Below are 19,411 nucleotides of genomic sequence, written 5' to 3' on the forward strand. Positions count from 1 at the left end.
ACACTACATGTCTACCGTGTTATAGGGAGATCTACTGTAATCATTTGGCATAATGGAAAATATAACAACAAATACAATTTCTTAGCTCTAATCAACTAAGATATTTATAAATAGATGGATAAGGCATTGTCTTGCTGCTTCAGAAAACAAGCGTTTGTGTCCAGGTCAAAAGTTCAGAAATTTTCAAGAGTGATCCACGTATACACATAATCAAAACATTTCTACATGAATAGAACCGTAGACAAGTATGGCAACAACCATATTACCCAATATCTAACACTGTGTAATATAAAATATAACAGCTTGTAGGATTTCACAAATCAAAGTAAGTTCTTGGTATAGGTGGAGAATGAAGGGAAATGCTTACCAATTCCCAGCAGAGGCCTGTACATCCGCATCAAACTGTACCATAGTCTAACAAGCTGTGCCTACCAGTGGCAAAGTGGATGAAACCACTGGATACTGGTAGTTGGTTGTGGCTGTGCACCTCTAAAACAGGCTGACCACATGGAGTCTTCCATGTTTTCTTTATGTTTGTAATGTGAGAACCGAGGGGGTTAAGTGGCAAGCTTGACCCTACTTATCAGCTTCCATGTCAGGATGGTCATAGGAGGACGATTAGAGCAGTAGGGAAGGTTGGTGAGGTCGGGATAAGGTGTCGGCCATACTCAAAGATGACAGCATTGAACGTAAAATTAATTTAATAAACAGATAAACATATACAAAGAAAGTACAAAAATGGACGATACCAAATTAACAGTAAATACTTGTATCAGCACGACAATTCTACTTGGCATGTGACTGTTTGTACGTTACGTTCGGTAATACTAGTCTAACTTATAAACTGTTCGGCAGAGAGAGCGAGAGAGAGTACAAAACGGTCTAAGTTAATACCTCATGATGAGTACTCGCTATGTATGGATCTGGGATTATGCAATGTTCTGAACATATTTGCTGATCTAGCGGAGTATTGGCAGACCGTTGAAGACTTAGTGAAGATGATGGCAGCTTCGGGCCGGAGGTAGTGGCTGTAGAATATATGGTGGGCCTGAGTATCGGGTTGATGTCCACAGTAGTGTATGGTGGGCCAGGATATCTGGTTGATGTCCGCTGTAGAGTATGGCGGCCAGGGGGTCTGGTTATCATCTGATGGAGTCCGCTGTCGATGTCCACTGTGGTATATGGCGGGCTGTCGAAGAATTGGTGGATATTATGGCGACTTTGGGTCCTGTGTCCACAGTCAATGTCCGCCCGGAGGTCTGTGTCCAACCCCTTTTTATACCTGTTTCAGGGAGCTGACTAATGCATTGGATAATGCAACTCTTTTCCAGTTCGGTCTGTGTCTAGAGTTTGTTTATGTTAATTGTCAAAAATCAAACATTTTGACAAATTTATGACCTCTCTCTATCTGGTATTGTTACTCATTCTACCTCATAAAATTGATAACAGCTGTCAAATATTCAGAATTAATAACTGAAGGTGACTAAGGTCAGGATTTGTCTCGACCTTAGTAATAATTGTTGAAAGTAAACCAACTTTCAATTGTCTTATCAGTTAAGAAATCGAATGACATAAGACGTGTGGGTTTTGGGTGTTTTCCACTTTGTTATCCCTTTACCAGTGGGGGGAGGTTAGAATTGACTTGGAATATTATTTTAATTAATTTACTATCCCTCTCCTCTTCAGATTCTCACAGTAACATCTAAATAGGGCCTAGTTTCCATTAAAGTCCTCCCAAGAGGCATCTTCCTCAGCAGATCACCCATGTGTCACATTGTCATGTCCAAACAAAGTGATAAGCTACTATATTTGAAACAATATTGTTTTTATCAATTTTAACTGCAACAAAGTGTGATGTTTGTTAATAAAATATAATTTGAAGATATAGACTTAAAACTAACATACAAACTGAATTCTGAGAGAGCAATTAAATTTAACAACTTAACAAACAAGTAGGAAAAAAAATCTAATCAAATACTCATTCGTGGGTTTATGCCTCACCAATGGACTAGCCAGTTTTCTTCACATAACACCAAAACAGGGAATAGTTTCTCATAGAAGTCCTTGTAGGTTGCGCTTAGGGTTGCCAACTCAGTGGGCCAGGAATCTGGGAGTATTCACGAATGCAGCACCCTACCTGGCAGGAAATTCGAAAGTACGAAAAACAATGTATATCAAACCCAAACAATTTAATCCCCATAACTGATAATCTAAGCTTTTAAACCCATAACCCGGGGGAGAGTTAATAATGTAATTAATTAATTTATTGTTTATGTAAAATAAATTGCAAAATATCTTTTTGGAATCCATAAAAACGTTTTTTACTTAAACAATAAATAAACTAACTGTGGGATTTAAAACACTTAGGTTATGGAGTTATGGGGTTTAAAATAGCTTGGGTTTATTAAATATGGTTTTCGTACTTTTGAATTTTTTGCCAGGTAGGGTGCTGCATTCGAGAGCACTGTCCAGGAGGTGAAATAAAAATAACAATGAAAATCTAATATATTTTACACTGCAAGCAGCTCGCAATGCCTTTTGATTGGAGACAATAAAATCAAAATTCTTTACAGGTGTATTTGAACTTTGTGCACATTTGTATTTCAGATTTTACATGTGTTTCATTCAGTCGATTACGACTTTCTTACCAATGTTCGTTTACTATGCTGAAAACACGTTCGGCAGCGACGTTTGCGATAGGGATCGATAGAATGAATGCAACAAGTTTTTTTACTTCTTTGCCAGATTCACCCACACATTTTTCAAAAAAATTGACCCAACGCAAGTCTACCCTCTTTGTTTTGCTTGCCACAACTTCACGAATTTCTCTTAGTAAACAGTAATCGTCACACAGTTTAATCCTCATTTATAGGTACATTCAGAAAAGAACTCGGATCTTTTAGTTCATTGTCAAAATGATCATTTTCTTGTAAATACTCGTAGTCATAAAATTCTAGTTGGTATGTCATTCTGAATGTTTTGAGGGTTGAGGGGCAGTAGCAGCTCCAAATTTTTTTCAGTGCGGGCGGCATGAAAAAATCCAGGAGATTTTAACAGAATCCCTGGAGTCAGAAGATTTAAAAAAACTAAGGGTCTTTTTCTGGAGGGTTGGCAACCCTAGTTGCACTCCCCTTGGCATGATATTCACGTGTAACAGTCATATCCCACAATACTAAACACCCGTTTAAAAAGTTAAGTGCAAAGTCCTTTTAGTTATTAACATTAACATAATAGTTATATCTGATAAGAGAAGGTTACTTTGACAGATGTATGTCAACCTGAAAGACAGCATAAGTTTGGGATAATTTAAAAATCATTGATTATTCAATTTAAGCTCAAAGCTGCCACTCTAACTGTAGAATATTTTTCTATAATATAAAAGCACAAATAGATCACTACTCAATTTGGTGGTCTGTTCGGGACCCTTTTCTTGTGGCCTCAAGTCAAGCTCCGAGCCGTAACAAACTTACTGAACCAGAGGTAGAAGTGTTCGAGTGCCACTACTCGGAACACTTAGGTGCCCTCCACACCGACGGCGCAAGTTGAGCCTGCTTTGTACCGACGGGATTCTGTTAGTCAGATATTTCAGGTTCTGTACACACTAAAAAGTTTATTACAGTGGTTACACTACTACAAGCTCATGGTTACTCAAATAACTGCTCTACAGTCTGCACCAGGCCTTAACCACCAGCCAAATGTTTTTCAATGCCATGGTTGGCTTATGGAATTAATTTTGTGATTCTTACCATTATTTTTAATTATAATCATTTCCTTCTCTCAGTTTGAAACAAACATGAAGACAGCTCCTAGGAAATAGCATCAGTTCGGTAACATTGATAAATTAAGAATTTTAGATGTAACATGCAAATTATGAATGTTTCACGCTTTTCATTACACTTTGAATATAATTTTTAAAATTTCCTGTATGTGAGCACATGCATACTATACTAAAAAATTACTTACATGAAGAGGCTGGTCTAGAATCAAATGAATACAGAAAGTGTCAAAGTTCTAACACATAAATTTGTTAGCTTATCAGCAAACACAGGACTTGGAATACTTATTCTTCAACAGAAGAGGATTGACTTACTTCGGTTTCATCATCTAAAATCAAGCCAGAAGCAGACTTAAAATCATATAAACAGAATTGATAAGTTCTCTCTCGACTAAGCTTAATAAATTTTCCATTTGTGCTGTATATTTCTCATCAGTAAACCGCCCATACTTTTCAAATAATAAAACATATAATGTAAAAAAATGACAATTGATCATAGGGTAATCTTTCATCTTTTAATCAATCTTTTCTTTAAAAAATTCTAATTTTTATAATACGTTACTTGCTTTAAAGTAGTGTTTCTCAACCTTTTTCTCATTACAGGCTCGTAAAATTATAATTTTAAATGGACTGGTAATTACATACAACTGTGAATTATATTTATGAGTATCTAGAATTACCGTAACACGTATGCAGGATGCAGAGCTAGAATCCGGGACAAATAGTTATCCTAGCTTTAACGTAATTTGCGTAAAAATTTTAGAGAAATTATTTAAAGTTTTCAACAATTAATTTACATCAAAAGATTACATAATTCAACTTAAAATCATTCAATAATCGGTTAATGTTACCTATGGTTTCAAGATGGCGGCTCATCTCCGATTCCAGCAAATAGAAGAAGGGAAACAGTGGGGACGCACATTCTAACCTATTCTAATAAATTACCATAATTATTACCAACAAAATTATTAGAATAGGTTAGGTTAGAACGTGCGTCCCCACTGTTTCCTTGCTGAAATCAGACGAGCCGCCATCTTGAAACCATAGGTAAAATTAACCCAATAATCTACTTAAATGCGAAATTTGTAAGAATAGTGTTAATTATTACAAATGTACAGTTTAGTAGTATATTAATGTTAGTGTTTAGTAAATAATATCCACTTTTTTTAAGATCCTTTCCATCATGCAAGCATTAAGAGAGCCTTTTTCCATACAGATTATGAATTTTGGCCAGTACTAGGATGGGAATGACCAAGTAATGTGAAATAAGGTCTAAAAATTTGAGGTTTCAATCCAGATTCGAATCCAAAACATAATAAAAGCATCAGCTGTTTACCCACCAAACACATTTAAAGTTTAAAAAAATATAAATATTAAAAACAGCACAACTATGCCAAAATGGAATCCCAAAGCCCCATTTTTAATTAACGTATCAGAAAAATTTACAAAGTTTAACATAATTACACTTTACCAGAACAATCTTTACTATTACTTCCTTGTTAAAAAAGTAACCAAACAACTGTCCGAATTACCTTAAGTGCAATAAATCCAGTTGTAAACGTTCGCAAGAAAAATTTTATTATGAATCTGTGATATTGAAGCTAGATTTTTCTTCTGTTTTATTAACTGTAAATTGTACAATGAATACTTCCAGATATTACGCAGACTAATTAAGCAGGATTCAGAATATATATATATAGTTTTTTTCCTTAATAAATAAAGTTTAAGTCCTCTCTAAGTAGAAAAAATTGCTTTTAATTTTATAAGATATAAAATTTTCTTGTTTATATATGTATTTTACAATATATAATTTAAAATTTTGTGAATAATAGTAAAATATATAATGAGAGATCATCTTAGTATTACATTAAAGTTCTTTAGAGGGGAGAACCCTTCTGTACTTAGAGTAATCTACTCAAAAATAATGCATATTATTATTTAATTTCTAAATTTATCCCTGACCCATTTACAAATTTATAATTCAGTTCTTCTTCTGTCAAAAAACACACGCACGCACACACCACAAAAAGAATTATCGACCCGCAAGACTTTTAGGCGGGTAGACCCAACGATTTCCTGACCAAGCGGTCGGCGATCTTGTTGAACTGTTCTCTGTCTTCCCGCCACATTTTTGCGGCGTCCACGTTGGCTCCGCTCTCGTCGTTGGGCTCGGCCAGCATGGAAACGACCGAAAGGAGGATCTTCTCCACGCTCTGGACGGGGCTCCATCTTTCCGCGGACGATTCGTAACCCATGGGATCGTCTCCCGGAGCGTGAAGGATGGAAATGCACACTCGACCGTCCGGATAAATGTTTGGATGGAACATCTCGCACGTGAACTGCATCTTCGGCGGACTTAGCGGATAGTCGGGTGGGAATGTTAATTTGGCTGGAAACACGCCGCCTTCGAAGCAGGTCCCTTCCGGACCGGTTATGAGAGCTTCCCATTCGAAAAAATTCTCTTCGTTAATGGGCCCTGCGATAATTCCTTCGGGAGGATTGAGAGTTAACTGCTTGTATTCAGCCATTAACCTTCGGAGTGCCGAACCTGCCATTTCTTTAAACTGAAATATGTAAACACTTCCTGGAACAAACTGTAAACAACTTCCTAGAAACAAAAATGGAACCGATAATTTCCCTTGAACTTATTCAAGAAACGCTGTAAGCACGAAAACTCATTTATTTAAGGTAAACGAAGCGTTAAAAAGTAGCAGATTCGAACATCGAGCTAACATTTGTACAAACACACCGATTCCATTTCTGCAACGTATGTCGTCACAGAAAGAATATTATGACGTCAAATTTTTAAATAACCATAATTTCGGTTTTTATCTAATTATTTTTATTAAACCACAAGAATAAAATGATTAAATCGATAATTTCGATTTAACTAACGAAAAATACTTTATAGAACGGAATAAAATTTTTTTAATGGAGTTAATTATAAACGTTTAAACTTCTATATTAATATTTCCGTTTATAAATTATTAAGTAAAATTAGTTAAACACATAGAAATTTTGCTGAATATAAATTTATTTTTTATTTCGTAATTTTATTATTATTTTTTTTTTCGTAGAGGGCATGGCGATCGCTTGTTTTCGGATGTAGAAACGTGCTCGAAACGCGGTGATTGTTTTTTTCCCGCGTAAATCATGTCTTACGGTAATTTATGCGTAAAATACGTTTCTAAAAAGATTAATAAAGTGCGTTGGTGTCCTCATGTGAAAGGAAACGAAGAAAATGATGATATATTTGCGCTTGGTAGCTGGGATGATGAGGTTAAGATGTTCTATCATTAATTTTTTTGTATTTAAGTTACTCTTATGGGTTAATGTTACCTATGGTTCCAAGATGGCGGCTCGTCTGATTCCAGCAAAGAAACAGTGGGGACGCACGTTCTAACCTAACCTTTTCTAATAATTTGGTTGCTAATAATTATGGTAATTTGTTAGAATGTGTGTCCCCACTGTTTCCCTTCTTCTATTTGCTGGAATCAGAGACGAGCCGACACTTGAAATCATAGGTAACATTAAGCAAAAAGTTGGTAAGTGCAACATACAACATTAGCCCTCCATAAAATTTTCAGGTCAAAGTATACCTAGGTAACCCCAATGGTGGCGTTATGGCTGCGCTTCTGACTGTTCGTGCTCTCGACTGACCTCCCGGAGGGGAGCCGTCAGCAGGTTGTCGTGTGCTAAATGTCACTAGTTATTAATTCACAGTAGTTATTGAACAAAAGAAAAAAATGGAAACGTCTACTAAAAATACAGTAAAACCTGTTTTTATGCGGTGGATAGGAACCGCATAAAAAAAACCGCATAAAAAAATTGCACGGAACTTTACAAGTGGCTATAAAAAATAGTTTTTGCAACATAATTAAAAAAATATTTTTTTTATGCAGTCAATAGGGATCGCATAAAAAAAGTCTCACATAGAAAATAACTCAAAACCATACAAAATAACTAGGAATTGCTTTTTTAAATGAAATCATGACGAGGCTTGGCAGCTATTTGGAATCTCGCCAAAGCTTTTGGAATCTGATTTAAAAAATACGTAAATAATACAGTATATTTACCTTCAATTTACGCTTTGAAATGAATCTTATCTTAATGGTCCAGGAATGTGAAAGCACTTTGGAGGTTTAATTAACGTAATTAAAACAGACGTAGAATTTATTGACAACAGATGTCAGCACTTGACTGCATCGTCTCGTCTATTGTCTGTTTTACATATTTCTGTCCAGGTGGTGTTTTGTTGACTTAAAAAATAAATTATTTTATTTTTCGCATATTCATGAAATAATCTTGATATAATAAGTTCATTTATGCTATAATAAGTTTATTTAGCTATAATAAGTCAACGTGAGACATAACAAAACGCATGAGACTAGTTGCAGACTATACCGCACAAATAAAAAATCGCACAAAAAAACTGCATAAAAACAGGTTTGACTGTATAGTTAATCTAATCTAACCTAACCTAACAGAAGTGCCGCCATCGGGGTTACCTAGGTACACTTTAACCAATTTCCAGCCATGTTTAGCACCTGTTGCCAACTGTTTTCAGGTGTCGTACTCTGTTGGTGGAGTGTTTTCGTGGATTGAGCTCGTGGACTGCTCTGTTACGGCTAGAATGGCATCTGTCGACGGGAATCGACCTCGTACGAGAAATTCCTTGAATATCGTTTATAACCTGCACGTTGCTGTATTTTTGTAAGAATGGGCAATTTTATTACACTATAATGCTCATTGTTGTATTTTTGATGTGGTAACAAGTGCCACAGAAATGGGGTTAGGAGATTCTTGAATGTTGAACCTATTCACTTGACATGTCTCCCTGTGATTTTCATTTGTCTAAAGATTAAAGGAGCCTTTACAAGGTGTGTGATTTCCATTGACAGATGCAATTCTATCTACTATGGAGCAGAGACTGTGCACTTCATCCATGAAAATGGCTATGCTGCAGTACAATGCCAAATCAATGAAGTAATTTAGTTTTCTTTAAGAGAAGTGAGAGGTAAAAAAGGAATAAGACTTAATGGAAAAATGCTTTTCCTTGGGGCTGTTTCTTTTTCATAACAGGAGCTAAATCTAAGTGACTATCTTCCATTTCACTACTGCTGAGTTCTATAGAAGGAGAGAGAGTATTGAGTTCAACTAGTGGCCTGTATCTTAGCTACTTTTAATAATTCTGACAGTTCAGTATCCAATAGCGACAGAAGGCTTACATTATATATTCAGTCATATATATAATCAATTTATTGAACGTTAGTCTCTTAAGCACTTGTATGTGGCTCAATATTCAAATATGCAATACAAGCCTTCCATTGCTATTGGATACATAAATTTTGATATTGAAAGTAGTTAAGATTTGATCCCCAGATCTTGATTACAATCATAGCATCCGATGGTTAGATGAAGACACCAAAGAACGCTGTTAACCTGAATTCTGTTAGTCAAAATACATGATATCTGCCATCTCTTTTACAGCATAGACATTTATAATATCTTTCAAAATACTGATAAACTCTTAAAATAACTTTTCATGGGCCTTTCGGGTCGACATTATTCCCGTCAGTTTAATTTAGCATCTGTTTTCTGCGGTTTAGGCCAGTGTTTTTCAAACTTTTTGTTTGTGCGACCGAGTATATTTGTTTTTAATGGTTTTGTGACCCAAATGTTTATAATATGTAATTTTTCAAAACACCTGGTAAATTGGAATCACTGTATATTACATAATGAAATAAAATTATGCATTATTGGTAATAATTTCTACATATGAAATGGCTCTGGCCGAACCTACAACGGGCATGGAAAAAAGCCTCAGTGGTCACAGGACAGAAAGAGTTACACTATTTTTATGAAATTTAGATTATTACAGAGCAAAGATATCATATGTATGTGTTTATATATCCTAAACTTTTTGTATATTTAAAGATTTTCATTTTCTTAGGCAAATACAATATCTATATGGAAAAATCCCAAAAATTCATCAGAAAAAATGGAAAGTGACTTAGACGAAGATCCAGAATTCATCGATGAAATTTCACATTCGGGAGATGTCACTGCTCTTGAGGTAATTTTATAATTCTTTAAGGTTTTCGAATAATAATTGCCATAAAAAAACAAATTTTGACTCGGTCTTATATGACAGTTTCCAGCAATGACAGTAATGATTACATATTTTTTGTTGCTAATTAAATACAGTTAAACCTGTTTTTATGCGCTCTTTTTATGTGCGATTTTTATTTGTGCGATTTTTTTAATGAGAATTTTTAATTTATGCGGTTTTTTTTGTGCGATTTTTTATTTGTGCGGTATAGTTGGCGACTAGTTTCGTGCGATTCGTCATGTCTCACGTTGACTTATTATAGCTAAATAAACTTATTATAGCATAAATGCACTTATTATAGTAATATTATTGCATGAATATGCGAAAAATGAAATAATTTACTTTTTAAGTCAACAAAATACCACCTGGACAAAAATATGTAAAACAGACGATAGACCAGACGATGCAGTCAAGTGCTGACATCTGTTGTCAATAAATTCTATTTCGTACGGTTTTGAGTTATTTTCTATGTGAGACTTTTTTTATGCGGTCCCTGTTGACCGCATAAAAAAAATATTTTTTAATTGTGTTGCGAAAACTATTATTTACAGCCATTCGTGAAGTTTTGTGTGATTTTTTTTATGCGTTTTTTTTTAATGCGGTCCCTATCCCCCGCATAAAAACAGGTTTGACTGTATATCCTAAAACTATTATAAATACATAGATCCCCCTATAACACTGGTTCATATAACACAGATTCGTATAACACGCTAAAAGAGACTCGTATAACACGGTAAAACATCTTCGCCGACTCGTGTTGCGACAGGATTGGTCAAATCTGGACCAATAGCAGATATTGTACAAACCGTCGAGTTTAAACGAGCACTGGACCTACTAAAAAACATTTATTATTCAGCAGCCATAAAAATTATATTTTTATTAATGATGTCTTGAATGTTAAGTTATTTTTCTGCAAAAAATTTGTCGATCGGGAAACACGCGCCCGCCGTTCGACGAGCCGCTCTGCGAAGAAAATAAGCTTAAGCAATAGCATCGTCAAACGGTGCGCACTCAGTAAGTAAACCTACAAATATTTGTTTATAGCATAGTTAATATGGATTATTCCCTAAAAATTATACATGATTTGGAAATGTTGAGTCAAATTAGTCTAGAATCGATTAATTTTATGGAAGAAAAGCTTTCAAACAGCCATAGCCCCGCGTAGGAGCTACTGCTGTTTGAAAGGCACATGTGCCAGGCTGTGATTGGCTCATGTATTTAAGTGACTCGTACAACATGGATTCATATAACACAGAACGTATCTACCACGTAAAAGGGGGTCTACTGTAATAATAAAATGTAGCTTATCAAAGGTTTGGAGCAAGAATTTGTATTATAATATAGATCTGTTATTCTCTGAATTTGGAAGATTCATTACCAAACCCCTTCCTCACCATTGTGTACAATGATGTACATTTTGTGTGCCTTTCCCTTAAACTTTGTGTGTAATTAATGGATAGTCCATTAACAATAAAATTAAAAGGTTTCAAGACTTGTTTGGATGTTCATGGAAGTCACTTCCAACGTTTGTTGTAAGAAATAAAAGTATGCTGGATAGAAATGGCCTATTAGAAAACTATATATGGTAATGACATAAATTACTTTTCTTTGGTATATAGAAACTTTCTAAATGACATATAACATTAATAGGGCCAGCAGGAAAGGATGGAAGTCAAGGCTATGCTCCCGGATCTGTGCCAAAATCTGTATAATAAAATTTTAATTATAAAGTCTAGAAAAATTAATTAATGTAATTTCAAGGATAAAGAGTATAAAGGGTAAGGAAAAAGTATAATAAACTGAGAGCATCACTTCACAAGAAGACATAGGAAGCCTCCATGGCTCTGCACGTTAAGTTTTCGAGAAGGGGATATTTTCTCAAATAATTATTTCCAGAAAAATAAATAGTGTGTGTGTAAAACATTTTGAAGAAATGCATTATATAATAACTATAATTATTCTTTTCAGTTTTTGTCGAGTGAATCGCTGATGGCGGCTTCGTCTTTGGGGTCTGTATCACTGTACAAATATAACCAAGAGGTATTTGATTTTGCTTATTCGTATACGTTGTTGGATGGAAAAATCTTTACATCGAGTTCTTATTTCATAAAATAAATAGATGAATAGTGTTTTGTTCTTTGCGTGAAATAGAATTTATACAGTATTTATATTAAAAATATTTGCAAATATAGCTTTGTTTTTTGTGTGTTTTAAATTAATTAAACTATATTAACATGGAAAGACAGTTACACTTTCAATTGTTTCATTGTAAAGTTCAGTAATAGTGCTAGGATTTTTATTCTGGGAGGGCATAGGTGGAGTGGAACATTGTTTATGAATGAATGGCTTCAGTTTGTTATTCATTTTGAAATGCTTTCAACATGGATGACAGATGGTAATCCCTAAGAATAAGTGCAAACTGTAAGCTGTAACTTACACCCTCTTGCAGTTTCACCTATGAACAGAACGATGTGCCAACTTCATGCTTACACATGTTGAATAGATGCAAAGATTTTTCAATCTACTGTAATAAAAATATATTTAAAATATTAATCTTTATTGTAAAGATTCTTATTTAGATCATAATACAAGGTGCTTTAAAAAATGTTAACACACATGGAGAAGATGCACCTTCACTGTGGTAGGGATAGTAGGACCATTTTTATTTAGAAATCCGTGCAACTTCTTGTACAAGAACAATGCAGAGGATAAACAACATCGCTAAACCCGATATGTATTATAAGACTAGACAAAAGCCAAATTGGTACGTAATTCATTTAGTAATTAGCCTTAAACTAGCCCGATAGAGTTTCGGCAGTTGGTTGGTGTCTAATGCAGAGGATAACCTGCCACTACAAATCAGGCATAACTTACTTCCATGTTAGCATTAACATCTTTTGAAGCACCTTATATAATTTGTGAGTAACGAACTTTAATAATTAAGTTCAGTTTCAATCAAAAATCATTGCCAAAAACATGGTAAAACACTACAGACTCTGCTTATTTTAGTCATAGATTTATTATCATTTGTTTAATATTATTAGAATTAGCAAGTCTCAAAATACTTTATAAAACTTTGCTTATTGTAATCAAAGTTTCGTTAGATGGCAGGATGACCTAGAAGTTAAGTTGGTAGCATACCACTCTGGGGAACCCAGGATCAAATTTGGGCAGGTCAAAAATCTCCAGGAATTTTTCAGGGGTGGTCTCTCCAGATATGTCAGGCCACATCCCTTGCCTTGTGGCTGCCTCATGGGCCAGCGTAAACCCACAATGGGCTTGCTAAAAAAAAAGATTCTCTTAGTGGCCGCAGGTCAGAGAGTTAAAAAAATCCAAGTTTGGTTATGATGTGGCTATCATGAATTTTGCTAGTTCAGATGATGAAGGATGAGGCCCAATATATCAATGCCAAATCATTTGTGAAAAGTAAGTTAAATTAATTAATTATACATATACAAACATCTCTAAACCCAGTATAATTGAAATTGACCGAACAACCGCTATATTCTAAATTATTTAATTTAATTATAATTATTAAATTTAATAAGAGATGGCACCTAATGTCTCCCTCCAGTAATCTGACGCACGCACACATTTTTTGTTCTAGCAAACTTAAATGCTCATACAAACGTAGCAAACTCGTTACTGTGTCTGTTTGAAAGTTCTTTTAAACATAACTAGGTAGTCTGACAGTTCAATTAATGTTAACTCACTTAAAATTCTCAACAATTTTAATAGTTATGTCACAAAAGAGTTGCAATTACGGTAGAGCATCGATTATCCGACTGAATTGGGAACTGGGGTTGGTCGGATAACCGAAAAGTATGAAAAAATACATTATTAGTATAGTATATTAGTATATCGCTATTAACCTACTTCGCATTGAATTTTCATCGATGTTAAGTGTAACAAAACTTTTTAAAAATAATAATTGTCGCTATTATATTGTTAAGAATTATTTCTTTATTTTGCACAAAATAAATACAAAAATAATGAAAAAAAATGAAAATTAAGCCTGGTTTAAATACTGGCCTCCTTTTCGTGGTCGAGCCAATGTTGCCAGCTAAAACACGCAAACATTTAACAAAAATAATATTAAAGTAACCAAGACGTAGCCAAATATTGTAGTGCCACATCACCAGCGGACACTCGAATCTGCCGACTAGATTGCGGTTGGTTAACCGATGTGATGGTTGATCGGGGGTTGGATAATCGATGCCCTACCGTAATTTAAAAAATTGCAATTAAGGGTTCAATGCAGGAAAAATTAAATATATAATGAATTAATAATTTTTAAAAATAATACAAAAACAAACTAAATCTAATAAACTAAAGGTTATTATTCAAAAATCAAATTTAAAGAATAATTGCTACGGGAACAAATGAATAACAGTCTCTTCAACTCCGAGTTAGAAGCGAAGTCTTTTTGTGTCTCCTATCTCTACACAAATTCCGTCTCCTGTGTTAATTAACCCTTTCCATAAATTCGTGCCAAGTCCAGAGAGGAAGCTAACGGGCAGTTCTTTTGAGGAATGAATCTAGTTATTAACTTATTCGATATACAAGGTCTTCCAAAAAATGCTATTATTTTAAATTACTGTAAATTACGTCAATTATTACCGGAGAAGTTTCATCGAATGCCAATAAATAGAATAACTGTTTGAATTTTATCTACTATCTCCATGAATGTCTTCTTGTCTACTACCTCTAGGAAAGCATGTAAAATTATCTCTGTTTGCAGTAATACTGCAACAGAGAGGGTGTTTTTGTGTTCTTCAGTTTGCAAAGTTGGAATCAGTCATCACTGTGTAACATGATTTTCAATTCTTTTTTTTAGTTTTGCAGACAATTTCAAAGTGGTCTACCGTGTAAGGCAAACATTCTTGTTGCACGGTGACGGCTAATTCCCTGACTTTGTGGACCGCGGAATTCCTTCCCTTGCTCTTGCTCTTCCATTTTCATTTACTGTGCTTCCTTGAGGCAGGAGACAATAAGATGTTTGAAAGCAGATTGTAGATAAAACTGAAACAGTTACTCTTGATTTGTGTACAATGCATACTTCTCGGTTAATAATCAACATAAATTATGGTAATTTAAAATGGTAGAATTGTTTGCCTTGAAATTATGTCTACATTTTAAGAAATTCTATATTTCCTATTCTGTTTTTATAGGTAATTAATATTTACTAATTAATTAATTGATTAATTAAATTTCTATTTAGAAATTAGAAATTCAACACACGTGGGAAAAAATACACCATTATTGTCATCAGAAGGCATCTTGTACGGATATAACGTACATGGAAGATAACATTGTTAGCATTGGAGAAGATTGCAGATTAATTTGCTTAAATATCAAAAAAGATAAACAAGTTAAAATAATAGGTAAATTTTAAAATTTTATACGATAGCCCCTCATTATATTGCTCATTCGGATATGTCAGGTTATCTTTTTCCGTCTTTCAAGTACAGGATGGCCATTATTAAGGTTTCCTTATTCGGAGCACTTTGTAGCCGAATCTGATAAGTGGATTGATGCCAAAGTACGGACTCTACAAATTTTGATGTCAGTCCAATTACTGGTTACAGCTACGAACATGGAAACATTATTTATGGCCACCCTGTGTAAAAGAACTTTAGTCAATAACAGATGGATACATCAGTTATAATTGTGCCATCTGATATGTCACTTGTAAAGGTCCGCTTTTAGCGTAGCAGGTCGAAAAGCCACACGACCGGGTAATTGGTCCCACCTGGCGTTGGGTCTATAAACGACCGGGAAGAACAAAGGGGTAGCGTCTCCGTTAATGGGACTCATTGGTGCACGTCAATGTGTTTGCCACGTGTCGGTCGGCTTGAAAATTGTAAACAAGGAACGAACGCGACTGTAAGCTGCATCGTCGGGAGGAGGGCAGACGTCTTTGGAAGCTCCCAGGGGAAAAGAAGGACCTGATTGGTCGCAAGTTGTCGCTGTGGAACTCTTTAAATTGTAAGAGTGGTGAGAGGAACGGGGAGAAGGGCGAGAGACCGGACACGTGGTAGTCTCTGACACTTAGGAAGCCCGTGAGATGTAGAGACAGTGTTCTCCTCTTAGGAATTCCTCTGAGAAGAGTTAGTGTAGAGACTGGACGGCCACATGGTTGAGCCAACTCCGCAAACCGACCGGAGTTTTCTCAGAGTCTAATAGTCCCCAACAGACAAGTTGTTACGTGAGACACCACACCTTTGTTGCCTCGTGTGTGTAATGTTGACAAACTTGTATATCCTGTAAATATTTGTTTAGTAAATAAACTGTAAATATTCACTGGACTTAGTGTGGATGTGTACCTTCCTACGAACCAATGTAAGAGCATTCTCGGGTCTTAAGAACTAACTCGAGACGGATCATCGTAAAGATCTTCACTGGATTACAATAAGGATCTTCACTTCACTTATCCAGTTTGTTTCCCTACCTGCGCAATATAATGAGGGGCTACTGTATTACTAAAAATTTCAGTTTTGTATCTTAAAAAAACAAGTTTTGTTTTGCAGACGAAGCCGATAGCTGTCTATTGACAACAGTAGAACATTTACAACATCAAGAAGTAATTACCGGAAATATGAGAGGATATTTAAAATTATGGGACTTTAGAATGCATGGAAACAAACCTTCTCGCATTTTATTGTTGTGAGTTTATATTTACTTTACGGTGTTAAGTTGATTTTTATATTTATTAATGTGTATAGATATATTAATTATGACTTTATATCATCCCTAGTACTTTTGAGCTACGGTCAGATGGCCGAAGTAGTTAAACTGTCGGCCTATGTCAGCCTAATGCTCTGGGAAACTCGGGATCAAATTTGGGCAGTTGAAAAACCCCATGAACTTTTTACTGGTTGTCTGAGAAATGTCAGGCTCTGTCCCTTAACCACTCAGTTGTTTCCATTGTGGAACTGGCTGAACTCTCAATGGGTACGAAAAAAAGACCTTAGTGCCCACAAAGCAGAAAAAATAAGAAAACAATACTGTTGAGCTCTCCTCAATTCATCTTTTGATAAAAGAATACAGTGGACTCCCGATATAACATGCATGTCGGGTGGGAAACAACACCCGTGTTATACCGAGCAGCGCGGTGTAACGCAGTTCACCTCTTTACTTTAGCAATAATGTCAAGCTTTTCTTTTACTCAACAAGCATACAATAATTAAACACTATTCAAAATACATGCAGGAACTTAATACATACACAATTACTCAATACGCAGTAACAATAAAATGTGCTACTCACTAACGCTGCACGGACCTGTATAAAAGTGTGTTCAGCTTATCGCGTCACAAACATTGCCCGCGGTATAGTGAGCAGCACTATAACGAAGGTCCACTGTACTTTAAATGTTTATGATTCATTCAAATTTTTAACTATTTTAATTCACAAGCAGACAGATCATAACCTTATTATTTTCTCTATGATGTTTATGGTCATTCTACCTCCTTTTTTTTACACTTTTCAGTGTGTTCGAAGGCGTTTTGTTGACCAAATACTGACTTATTAAACACATTTGTTTTAATTCTATACTCTTCAACCGACTTTTGTAATTCTTCTAATATCTTATTTATTGATTTATTATATGAAGATATGTTTACCACACTTTTTAAGTGATCGAGTACTTACATGGTCTGAGTTGGTGTCACTTCACATGTAACAAGAATCTTTGTTTATATATTATATATATATGTCCATAAAGATTGAATGCATCTTTGAAAATTGTATCACATACTTTTATATTATAATCGTCTGAGGATTTTGCTGTTTGACATGAAAAAATTGAGATTTATCCAGGTTTTTTCTATTCTATTAAAGCTTTGGCATGGTAACAGTAATAAAGGTATTCAACTTGTTACTTTGGAGGATCCGGGTTCAAGTCTATGTTGAAACTTCAGATTTTGACCTTGGATGGTTTTGACTTAAATATTTTATGCTTCATTCCTCGTGACCCAACACCTCATTCTCATTGTTCTAGTTGAATCCATGATGAGTATGGGTGGAGAATGGATATCTTATACTATAGGTACTATAAAGAATATAAGGAGCTTGAACTCTCTCCATTTTATAAGGCTTTTAGGGTGGAGAGAATTAGAAAAATCCATAATAAGGCAATGCAAGGATACAAGCATCTTCAAGAACTTCTTTTTCTAGTACAGTGGACCTTCGTTATAGCGCGGGTGATGTTTGCAACATGATAAGCTCAAACACGTTTATACAGGTCCGTGCGGCGTTAGTGAGTAGCGCATTTTATTGTTACTGCGTATTGAGTAATTGTGTATGTATTGAGTTCTTGCATGTATTTTGAATAGTGTTTAATTATTGTATGCGTAATGAGTAAAAGAAAAGCTTGACATTATTGCTAAAGTAAAGAGGTGAACCGCGTTACATTGCACAACTCAATATAACGTGGTTCACCTTATAACACGGGTGTTGTTTCCCGCCCGACATGCGCGTTATATCGGGGGTCCACTGTAACTTTTTTGTTTTATTAATGCTACATTTTATGCTTTTGCAGAAAAATCATTTGTGTTTGTTAATGGTTTTGTTTTAAACTGGATAGTGATGTAAAATTTCAAATGATTTTGCACCAATCTTAAAAAATTTGTATGTAGTTTTAACAATTGTGTAATTTTAAGGGGATGAAATCAATGAAAAATGCTTTATTTGCATAATTATCCATTATAATTTAAAGCAGAGTTATTAATTAACCATAAAAAGTTACTTTACATTTCATCTTGAAAATAAAAGTTTGGATATTTTATTAAATTGTAATTTATTTTAATAGAACTGGAGGACAATCTGCCGTTACTTGTATGGCCCAACATCCTACACAGTGGCATACATTGGGTACGGGGGGCGAAGACGGATTGTTATACATCTGGGATTTAAGACAAGACCGTCAACCGATCACTCTACTTAACGCACATTCCATGGCAATGATGGAAATAAAATTTCATCCCTTAAATCCCGATCATCTGTTCACCTGCTCTCAAGACGGAAATGTCTGTCATTGGGACGCAACGTCTCTGAAATCCAATCCGGCCGGAAATAAAATTAAATCCGCAGGTATTACAAATAAAGAATATTCTGTTTTCTATGTAAGTTTAATATTTTATTTAAAATAAAAATTCTTTTAGCTGCAGAAATTGTTGGAGAAGTACAGAATCCCTGGTTGAATTGCGATGCATCCAAACATAGGTTAGAAATTGCATCATTGTTAAAATATTCTACTTTACCTATAAACAGTTTAGATATAGCAAACAATGTCTTGCTCTGTGGATCTGATAATGAAGCTGTATACATCTTTCCCAAATTCAATTTATAGTTTAATAAACTTGTGTTGCATAAATTTAAATGTACCATAAATAATTATAATAAAACTTTCATTATCAGCATTTTTATAAACTTAAGTCTATTGTCTGATTCTTTTAAAATAAGTTTTACCTGTTTTTGTTGAAATATTTCATACAGAAAACCTGCAAGTAGTTAATGTTTAG

At 34.8% G+C, this 19,411-nt stretch overlaps 2 protein-coding genes across 2 annotated transcripts; one reads left to right on the forward strand and one right to left on the reverse strand.

Moving 5' to 3' along the window:
* Window positions 1-5,697: 5,697 nt before the first annotated feature.
* On the reverse strand, window positions 5,698-6,563 carry Ubc7 (ubiquitin conjugating enzyme 7). The gene has a single exon (XM_067267618.1). It carries the CDS (start codon window positions 6,328-6,330, stop codon window positions 5,827-5,829), a length of 504 nt encoding a protein of 167 aa, XP_067123719.1. The 5' UTR covers window positions 6,331-6,563; the 3' UTR covers window positions 5,698-5,826.
* Window positions 6,564-6,869: 306 nt separating this feature from the next.
* Nup43 (Nucleoporin 43kD) lies at window positions 6,870-19,319 on the forward strand. The gene is made up of 7 exons (XM_067267666.1): window positions 6,870-7,054; window positions 9,729-9,851; window positions 11,856-11,927; window positions 15,109-15,271; window positions 16,418-16,553; window positions 18,700-18,980; window positions 19,052-19,319. The coding sequence occupies exons 1-7, from the start codon at window positions 6,929-6,931 to the stop codon at window positions 19,237-19,239; spliced, it is 1,089 nt and encodes a 362-aa protein (XP_067123767.1). The 5' UTR covers window positions 6,870-6,928; the 3' UTR covers window positions 19,240-19,319.
* Window positions 19,320-19,411: the final 92 nt, after the last annotated feature.

This window comes from Centruroides vittatus, unplaced genomic scaffold, assembly GCF_030686945.1.
Source record: "Centruroides vittatus isolate TY-2023 unplaced genomic scaffold, ASM3068694v2 contig_3068, whole genome shotgun sequence".
Lineage (NCBI taxonomy): Eukaryota > Metazoa > Arthropoda > Arachnida > Scorpiones > Buthidae > Centruroides > Centruroides vittatus.